The 9729-nt window shown below is 46.2% G+C and overlaps 1 protein-coding gene and 1 pseudogene across 1 annotated transcript; both read left to right on the top strand.

Annotated features, from left to right (window-relative positions):
- Positions 1-5600: 5600 nt before the first annotated feature.
- Positions 5601-7053, top strand: LOC147617670 (uncharacterized). The gene is made up of 2 exons (XM_086775491.1): positions 5601-6924; positions 7047-7053. The coding sequence occupies exons 1-2, from the start codon at positions 6428-6430 to the stop codon at positions 7051-7053; spliced, it is 504 nt and encodes a 167-aa protein (XP_086631617.1). The 5' UTR covers positions 5601-6427.
- Positions 7054-7114: 61 nt separating this feature from the next.
- LOC147617669 (uncharacterized) lies at positions 7115-8914 on the top strand (annotated as a pseudogene).
- Positions 8915-9729: the final 815 nt, after the last annotated feature.

Genomic DNA, 9729 nt, shown 5'->3' with positions numbered 1-9729 from the left:
TATACATATATGTGAGTGTGTATACATCTATAAATACAATATTTTTTCATACCGCTCTAACCCAATCTCGATTACTTTTTTTAATCACGATCTCATTTAAAATGAATCCTAAATAATATTTTCTATGAACACATGAACAAAATCTTAAAATTGCGAGGCTTGAAATGGTATATCACAAGTACGCCAGGAAAAATCACAACTTACAATGCACAACAAAAAATTTTTATTAAACTTGGAAGAGAAGTTTGCATTACATCTTTTTAATAAGCTCTTGGAAGAGCTCAGGAGAGAGAGTTCTAGAGGCTGGTTTCTGGCCTAAGCTTTGGAATATATCACTCGGCTCATTGATTCCTTGAGCCTGAGAAAGGGCACAATGGCCTAAAACTGAGCCGGGATGGTTGCCCGTAAAGCAATACAAGGCAGCTTCCCTAGCTACCAAAATACATTTATTTATGTTCGAGGCTAAGGGGTTCTCCGATAAGACTGCACTAAGTGCTTTACATTTTAGGAGCTCGGCATAGGCGATCTCTGCATAGTCTAAATGAAAAACCCGCACTATGTCGGCTCTGAGGGCAGGTATGTAGTGCCAAAGAGATGCATCTCGACCCTCTGACTTTGGTCGCGTTCCTCCTACGCACATAGCAAACTTGTCCACTTCAAAAGCAGTCTGTCAACATGTCAATATAGAAGTTAGGAAGCGTGAAATGATACAACTAAAAATAATTTGCTTTACAACTAAGAAGTTAGGACATACCTCAGTTGCATCGTCACTTGCAACTAGTTGCTCATTTGTCAAGTTTATGCTTCCTTGGTCTTGAGCATCGCCAACAACCAAGGGCATGTGTGGTTCAAAGGCAGCTACGCTCTCATAGAATTGCACATCTTGCTTTATTTCAATGAGCGCTTTGGCCACTACAACTTCCAAGGTATTGCTACCAATATCGTATGCAAGCCCTTTTGTGAGGTTGTCATCTTCAAAAGAGATTTTGACTTTTCCTTTGTCTTGACCCCCAGCATTCACGGCAATAATAGAAAGTGCCTCATCCTCGCGAAACCCGAGTGTCTTGGCAATGTCATCCAAAAACAAAAACTCTTTCCCATCAATAATGATTGGATGCAAAGACATGATAACAAGGTCTGGGACCTCCTCAAGTACTTCATCGCCCTCTAGAACTAGGTCCGGAACCTCCTCGGGGACATTCTCTTGTAGAGCCACCAATGCCATTGAGGCCTCCCATTGTTCTGTAACATTCTCTTCCTCAGCATGGGCCTCTTGGACCTGCTCCATTAGCTTTACTTTGCCCTTTTCTTTGTCCTTGCCACTTTCTTTCGCCACACCCTCTTGTAACAGAAGGACCAAAACCACGTCCCAGCTCAGGAAAGAAGTGCCGATGTTGCCCATTTGTAGATCCAAGAGTAAGTCTTCCTCCTCATTTCTGTAGTCCTTTTCTGTGAGGGATTTTAAAAACCTGGATAGGCGAAATCTAAAATTCTTATCTTCCCTGAATATGTACTTGATGAGGTCAACTGGAACCCATAGGCCCTCATCACCCTCAAACATGATGGAGTACATGCTGATGTGTTCATCCATATACTGAATGACATCTGTAAAAGCATCCGCGTGTAGATGCATTGTTACACGCACATCAATTGCTCCCTCAAACATAGGGACGATCTCATCAACCCTATGAAGTAACTCAAGCTTTCCTAGCTGTGTAATAAGTGCGTCAAGTAGAGGTGCCATGACTATGAGTGATTGCAAGAAATAGAGAGTGTGTGATACAGAAAGGTGTGCGAAATTGAGAGCAAGTGTTAGGAGAGAACGATAATTGTCAATTGATGAAAATGAGTAAAGTATCGTTTATAAATGGGCGACCTTGTTATAAAATTTTTAAAAACTTTTAAAATTTTTAAGTACCAAAAAATTTTAAAAAAATGGTATGCGAAAGCAAGAACGTATCCTTCCATCGCAAGGTCATTTCCAATTTACTAGTGGCTCAAGCCACAGATGCTTGTGTGACCAACCTTACACTATCACAAAAAAATAAAACTTGCACAAGACAATTGAAAAACCTTAAGAAGACAGTGAGGCAAAAAAATTAAAATTGTATTTACTTCAATTCAAGATTACATATCCAGTGGTTATCTGATAGCTACACAGCCAGGGAAAGTAATTTCTCTACAAAGAAAAGATCGTTCCTGCCTTTTGCGCACTACTCTACCATTGATTATCAAAGCAAAATCACCACTCAGTGAGAATCGAAGAACTAAGTAGTCACGTAAGTTGGCAAGGGACCAGTCATCATTCACAGTAACATCTTCTACATCCCCACCTGGCATGGATATATGTAGCACACCCTGTTCTGTAGAGGTTGTGTCGGAGTCTAACGCCTCCCATTCTCCATTTGTAAGCTTCCATCGCCTGTAAGGAAACGCAATGGACAACTGTTGCTTGGCAATATGATAGCGCATCACAACCTTCTCAACTATTACTCCGCATCTGATGGTGTCTCCATTGTGTTGAACAACTTTTTTATCCCATGCAGGTGATAAGAAACAAGTCAGAGCTCTCTCCCCCTTTGCAATCCATAAAGTTGGGGTACGATGTGTGTCACTTGTACGGAACAGGTACACAAAGAGGTGTAGAGGTATGAAGCAGGTTATGGTTGCTTTGTGAGATCCATATGTGCACTTCATAGCATTTTGCACCTTGCTTTCGATCTGCAAACAAGCCTGGCCACTGAAGCATTGTCTGGAATTGGCCATTCAATAGATGTGAGAGTTGGCGTAGGTTTTGGAACTAATTTTCCAGTACCATTTGCTGTCATGGGAACCACATATGTATCCTCATAGAAGAAGATGTTTCGTGCAAGAAGTTGTGCAGCTGGACACCCTCCAAAGATTAAACTACCAAGCTCCACATGGTATGCTTCAAAGGTTCCTGAAATTGCCTCCATAGGCTCCCACTCACTATAGTTTGAGGGAAAAATATCTACGCACAGGAACCCAAGAACAATCAAAGCAGTGCTTAGTATACCATTATTAGCACACAATTGATTTAAAAACAAGAATATAAAGTGGTGAAATAACTTACAATTTGCAGGAAATCGTTGACGTTGGTCATGGTCTGCTAGTTTCAGCTCTGTTGCCTTGTAAACATGTTGGACCTTGGCTAGCCTTTTTCCATCACAATCTTGTTTGAGCTCCAATATCCGCCCTTTCCAATGGTGACTTTGTATATCAACGTATCGCTTTGACACCTTGTGGGTTCCTCTTGTACTAGGCTGCATCGTAATCCAATTCCACTTCTCGTACTATTTGATGTTCCAGTGCCCATCCTCATCTTGACCACTGCTACAAGAGAGAGATTGAATACTGATCGGAGGCCTTCGAGCTCTAGAAGAAGACATCAGATGTATATATTAGAGAGATTATAAACCTTGATGGCAAAGGAAAATAGAATGGTGAGAAAAAAACTTAGACTAGGGAGATGTACAAAAGAGAAGGAGTTGTAGAGCAAGTTCCAAGGGCTTGGCTGTGCTATTACTGCACTTTGAAAGAGGATATTGGAGGGGGTGAGAGGAGACAATGAGTAAGATTATGAGATGCAAAGCATTTGCAACTCAAGCTTCCATAGCTTGGCTCCACTGATACACTCTGTAAAAGGAGGTTGGACAAGGTAGAAGGATGAAGTAAGGAAATGTAAGTGAGGATCAAACTTCCATAGCTTCTGAGAGGAGGTTGCCATAGCTAAGCTCTGCTGTTACACTCTGTAAAAGGAGGTTGGACAAGGAAGAAGGATGAAGTAAGGAAATGTAAGTGAGGATCAAACTTCCATAGCTTCTGAGAGGAGGTTGCAGATCAAGCTTCCATAGCTAAGCTCTGCTGTTACACTCTGTAAAAGGAGGTTGGACAAGGAAGAAGGATGAAGGAAGGAAATGTAAGTGAGGATCAAACTTCCATAGCTTCTAAGAGGAGGTTGCAGATCAAGCTTCCATAGCTATAGATCTAGGTTTCTGAGTGAAGAGAGAGGTAGATCAAGAGGTAGATAGCTAAAAGAAGTAGTCTAGAGAGTGAAAAACGCCCTGCTACTATGAGAAAGGGGGAAGAGAGAGCATTTTGGAGGGAACATGGGAGAGAGGGATAGTGGAAAGTGAAGGGGAATGTGCATTGAATGCATGGGAACTCGTTTTTGGGCCTCTATCACTTTAGAGACCTTACTTAATGATGGCTGCAGGCTGCAGCTATCCTTTTCTATAAAAAATAGGGGAAAAATTCATATACGTTTTAAATTTTTGAGTTTTAGTTGATTTTGAAAATTTAAAAAGAGCCTATTTAGCCTATTATTCTAAGTTTGACCACTACCTTCTAGGCTCTTACAAACCATTGGTTTCAGTCCACATGTAATCTCCCTATTTGTCTATTTTTTAATCACCTCCATTAGGCAATGGCAAATTAAAGGGCCCAAAAAGACTCCATTGAGTTCCTAATGCGGTCTTTGATCAAGGTATTTTGCCTAATATAACTGAAAAGCTTATCTTTTTGTGCAAAATTGTGTTTATTTTGATGTACTTGCAAAGTAGAAAAGTGTAAAGTAGAAAAAATTTTAACAATTTTAATTTTGAAGTGTCATCCCCCGCCCCCCGTCCCCATTCCCTACTTTTGGCCATCCCCCGTCCCATTCTCGTCCCTATTCCCCGTCACCATCCCCCATCCCTGGTGACTATATAGATAGCCCTCTTGTTCGAGTGATGCACTATAGTAATAAGAGATGCTTGAGGATGTACTTACTAGACATGTGCCCACTGTGCCCACACAAAGAGGCCTTCATGCCCCCACATAGAGAGGAGGGGACAACAGGACCCCACACAAGCCATTATCACACTTTCTTTTTTTTAGTGTGACCCAATAGACGGCCACGAGAACCCACCCAACCTTTGGCAAACCACATAGAGCACATGAGATACACACGGCACTCTAGTCCCCGTGATCGATCCGGGAGGTTTTGGCTTGCACATGTGCAGTTATCAAAGATTGAGTTGCCTCCCTCTAGAAAGCTAGTCACTCTCACCCTCTTAAGTTTTGGGCCCTCCACCCTTCAGCTCCAGATTCAACATATTCTTCAATGTTGCAGGCACTGCCACACGAGTATGGTCCTATACTCCTTTGAGGACACATGACTTTCTACATTGTATACACAGGGATCTATGCAATACATAGACCTTGCTATTTTTCATTTCATGTTGTTTTGACACCTAGTTTGCACATGGATTACGTGTGACATCTTTTTGGTCTCATAGACTCTTTGGGTATCTAGTACCTCATGATGATGATGTATCAGTTGTTTCTAGTTTCTTATTACTCGGTTGTATTTTTCTTTCCTTAGTTCCATGGCAAGATAAAACATGGACTATGATGTAAATTTTTTGGTCTCATGAGCCCTATGGGTCTTTTGAAGACGTTTAATATAACTTTCTTTCTCAGATGCACTGTATACTATGAGATCCGAGGGTTATTCCATTGCCTCTTTCGAGAGGGCTTCGGACTCCAAATTCGCTACAGCAGCAGAGCAGGAGGAGGGAGGGATGGGAGAGTCACCATACACATGCTTGATGGAGGGGATTATGGAGTATTCTACATTAGGGGAAGTCTTCCTTATGGGGGACTTCAATGCCACGACCAGCAGACATCAGTGTGAGATGTATGATTTTGAGGACCCAGAGATTCTCCACACTCTAGAGCCCGACATTACACGGACATCAGCAGACACAGCCACCCCCACAGCCTATGGACGACATCTACTACGCCTAGGTTCTCAGCATCGTCTCGTTATTTATAACGGGATGGTACAGTGGCCAACCTCAGGCAGTCTTACATGCATACCACATGGAGTCCCCGAGGGCGGAGGGAGCACAGTGGACTACATTATGGGACCCTGAGAGGCTTCTCACCTGCTAAGCTCTTTTGTCATTCCGCCTAACCCATTGGAGTAGATCACACATACCTCTCTCTCTCTTTCAGGGGCGATGCTCCCTCACACACACCCTCCAGAGCCACACCCCACACCACTATTCATTTCACTCATGAGCTATCCACTATATACTCAGATACAGTAGAGTCTGGTCTTTGCCAACTACTACCCTCTGCACCTCTACCCACACTTGTATCCCAGATCTCATCCATCCTACACATCGCCGCCATTAGCTCCTTCCCACACACTACCCACTCAGGCCGCACCCCCGCCCCTGGGACTCCCCAGAACCGGTGGTATGATGATGAGTGCAAAGAGCTGTACCGCAATCTACGGGCACAGCGGGCTTTGGGAGCGATCACAGAGAGAGAGGCACGGAGACAGATCAAGGCTCTCACACGTCGCAAGCGACGAGTCTTCGAGGAGGCACAGGAGCTTGAGCTCTATCATCTCTTCATGAGTATGGACAGTGCCACAGCATGGCGCACTCTCAGAGAGCCCCGACCAGCCACACCCATTGAGGACCCACACATATGGCATGACTATGCAGAGCGGCTCTATGAGGTCCCAGAGCAGCCACCGATCCCCGAGCCACCAGATCCACGACCCATCAGCTCCACTTTCTTCACCACAGAGATGGTAGAGCGGGCCATCCGACGGCTACAGCATCACAGATCCACTGACCATACTGGCCTACAGAGTGAACACCTCATCTATGTAGCCGATACTATAGCCCCATTGATAGCCCTTGTTTTCAATCGGGCTATAGTGGAGGGCTTCCCAGAGAAGTGGACTAGGCACACCATAGTGCCTATCCACAAATCGGGTGATACCCTGGATCCAGGGAACTACAGGACCATCATGATAGGGCACACCATGGCCAAGCTCTATGGAGCTGTACTTGAGGCAGAGCTCAGTTCTTACACAGAGAGGGAGGGGCTTCGAGCCCCCGGGCAGGCAGGCTTCCGACGGGCTTTCTCCACCATAGACCACATCTTCGTTCTGCGCTGCCTCATTGATGGGGCAAAGGCGCAGAAGAAGAGATTATATTGCTGCTTTGTGGATTTCCGCAAAGCCTTTGACACAGTACCCACCAGGGAGCGACTCTTCAGACGACTTCAGAGCCTTGGAGTACCATCAGAGATGATATGGGCTATCTATGCTTTATATGAGAGGGTGACAGCGAGAGTACGATACCCGGGGGGCATCTCAGATCCTATTGCTAGCACCATTGGTGTGAAGCAAGGATGCCCACTCTCCCCAACTCTTTTTGGCCTCTACATCGACGAGATCTCAGACTACATCCTTCGAGCTGGCGGAGATGGAGCTGCCCTAGCAGGTACCCCTGTACATATCATGTTATATGCTGATGACATTATCTTGCTTTCAGAAACACAGGAGGGTTTGTAGTGCCACCTAGGCGCTCTAGATGATTTTTGTACACAGAGAGGGTTGACAGTGAACCTTGGGAAAACCAAGGTGATGATCTTCCACACTTCCAGGACCATACGGAGGGCCGCAGTTCCATCATTAGCAGGTGGGCAGGTGGAGGTGGGGTTGACTCCTATGTATACTTGGGGGTCACCTTTGCCAGTCCACCAGGACGCTTCACCATGGCAAAGGCGGCCATAGACCGACTCACACGAGGCTATGCAGCTCTAGCTACGCTAGAACGGAGATGTCACCAAGCACACTTCCAGGAGCCCCGCACCAGAGGATGGTTGTTTGACACTATGGTCACCCCAGCTTTGATGTATGCAACCCGCAGTATGGGCCCCCGGCTTGTCAGCCGCCTCTTGGGCACAGCTTGAGAGACCACAGGTATGTATGATCTCACGCTTGTTTCGCAGCAAGCCATCAGTACCCCATGACATTATTAGAGCAGAGCTAGCCACTCCACCCATGCTAGTTGAGGCACTCTTCCAGACAGTATGCTTCATACAGAGGATCAGAGAGTTACCACCAGACAGACTCACATGCAGAGCCTTTGAGGCATCTAGACAGCTAGCAGAGACAGGAGAGCAGGGATCGTGGTACTCACAGGTTACACAGTGGTTTGCTGCCCATGGGCTGGACATGGAGAGATTGCCACCCTTCCAGTATGATCCGGACTCACCCCACTTTCACCTCTCACGCAGTGAGAGGAACAGAGTTCTCAGGCAGGACATATGGCAGCTCTATATTAGAGAGACATGGATCACACCTACACAGCCTCTTCCCCCCAAGATGCTGTATTATAGAGACCAGTTCATGATCATACTGGCTGATGGCTTCATACAGAGACCAGGATACATGGACACATATATGCCACATAGTTTGCGAGTGGCGATTGGCCAGCTCAGGGTGTCATCCCACAGACTTGAGATTGAGATAGGGAGGGCCGCATCTATCCCCAGAGCAGAGCGGATTTGTCGGATATGCAGAGAGGAGGTGGAGAGCGAGGAGCATTTTGTCTGCAGATGTAGAGCATATGAGGACATCCGAGGCAGATATGGCACCCTTTTCACTGGACAGCCTTCCTTGGGAGAGCTCATGGAGTCTAGAGATCAGTGCCACTTCGGCCGCTTCCTATCAGAGATCCACAGACACAGAGACACCCTACTAGGCCCAGGGGCTACCACAACAGAGGGCGAGCGACAGTCCTGCCTCACGGACTTCTTCCAGCGTGTTATTACAGCACGAGGGCCCACTACAGTGACGGGGGTTACCCTCCAGCAGGCGGAGCACGTCCGGGCTAGGAGACGACCACGAGCCCCAGGATACAAAGCTCCCAGACTGTACCGCAAACACATCGAGGAGATCCAAACTCGACACCAGCAGACTCTCTAGGAGCGGCAGGCCCAGGTGATGGCGGACCCAGCGGCTTTCATACGAGCGGCTCTTACCCCCCATCCCCCCATGTATCATATACTGCACCCTCATATTAGTACAGGATGGAGCTAGCTAGTCTTATGCATCTCATACTTGTATTACCCTGAGCATTTAGACACCCCTAGAGATAGAGCTCCACCCCTCACTCTACCATGGATCATGTACCTCTGTTTCACGCATGGATCACTCACTGCTTCATTTTAGTTACTTTTTTATACCTTTTGTACCTTTGTCCTTTCATTGATGGGTGGAGGACACACATCATGTACTTTGATTTGTCTCATAGGCCGATTTCGGCCTCCAGTAGACGTTAATATATCTTTCTTTCTTTCTCTCTCCGGTGCCTGATTGACCAGGCAAAGGTGAGGAAGAGGAGGCTACACTGCTGCTTTGTGGATTTCCGCAAAGCTTTTGACACAGTACCCCGAGAGCGACTGTTCCAGCGACTATAGGCACTAGGAGTACCATCTCAGATGGCATGGGGCATTTATGCTTTGTATGAGCAGGTGATAGGGCGAGTACGATGCCCAGGAGGTCTCTCAGAGATTATTGCTAGCACCGTTTGTGTTAAGCAAGGCTGCCCCCTCTCCCCCACTCTCTTCGGAATCTACATAGATGAGGTAGCAGATTACATAGCTCAGAGCGGAGGAGATGGTATGGACCTAGCAGGTACACCTGTCCACATTATGTTGTATGTTGATGATGTTATCTTGATCTCTGAGTCACAGGCTGGACTACAGCAGCACCTCCACGCCCTCGATGATTTCTGCACACAGCGAGGTCTTACAGTGAACCTTGGTAAAACCAAGGTCATGATCTTCCATACCACCAGTGAGGAGGCATGCCCTTTTCACCCTAGCAGGAGGCCAGGTGGAGGTAGTGGACTC

The sequence above is a fragment of the Cibotium barometz genome, chromosome 36, assembly GCF_041138505.1.
Source record: "Cibotium barometz isolate CiBa-2024 chromosome 36, ASM4113850v1, whole genome shotgun sequence".
Lineage (NCBI taxonomy): Eukaryota > Viridiplantae > Streptophyta > Polypodiopsida > Cyatheales > Cibotiaceae > Cibotium > Cibotium barometz.
Note: the sequence above shows the minus strand (reverse complement) of the source record. Positions and strands in the feature narration are given on the sequence as shown.

Bases quoted from the DNA above. Each gene is read 5' to 3' on its own strand.
- LOC147617670 (XM_086775491.1), top strand. From the start codon at position 6,428: ATGAGTATGGACAGTGCCACAGCATGGCGCACTCTCAGAGAGCCCCGA.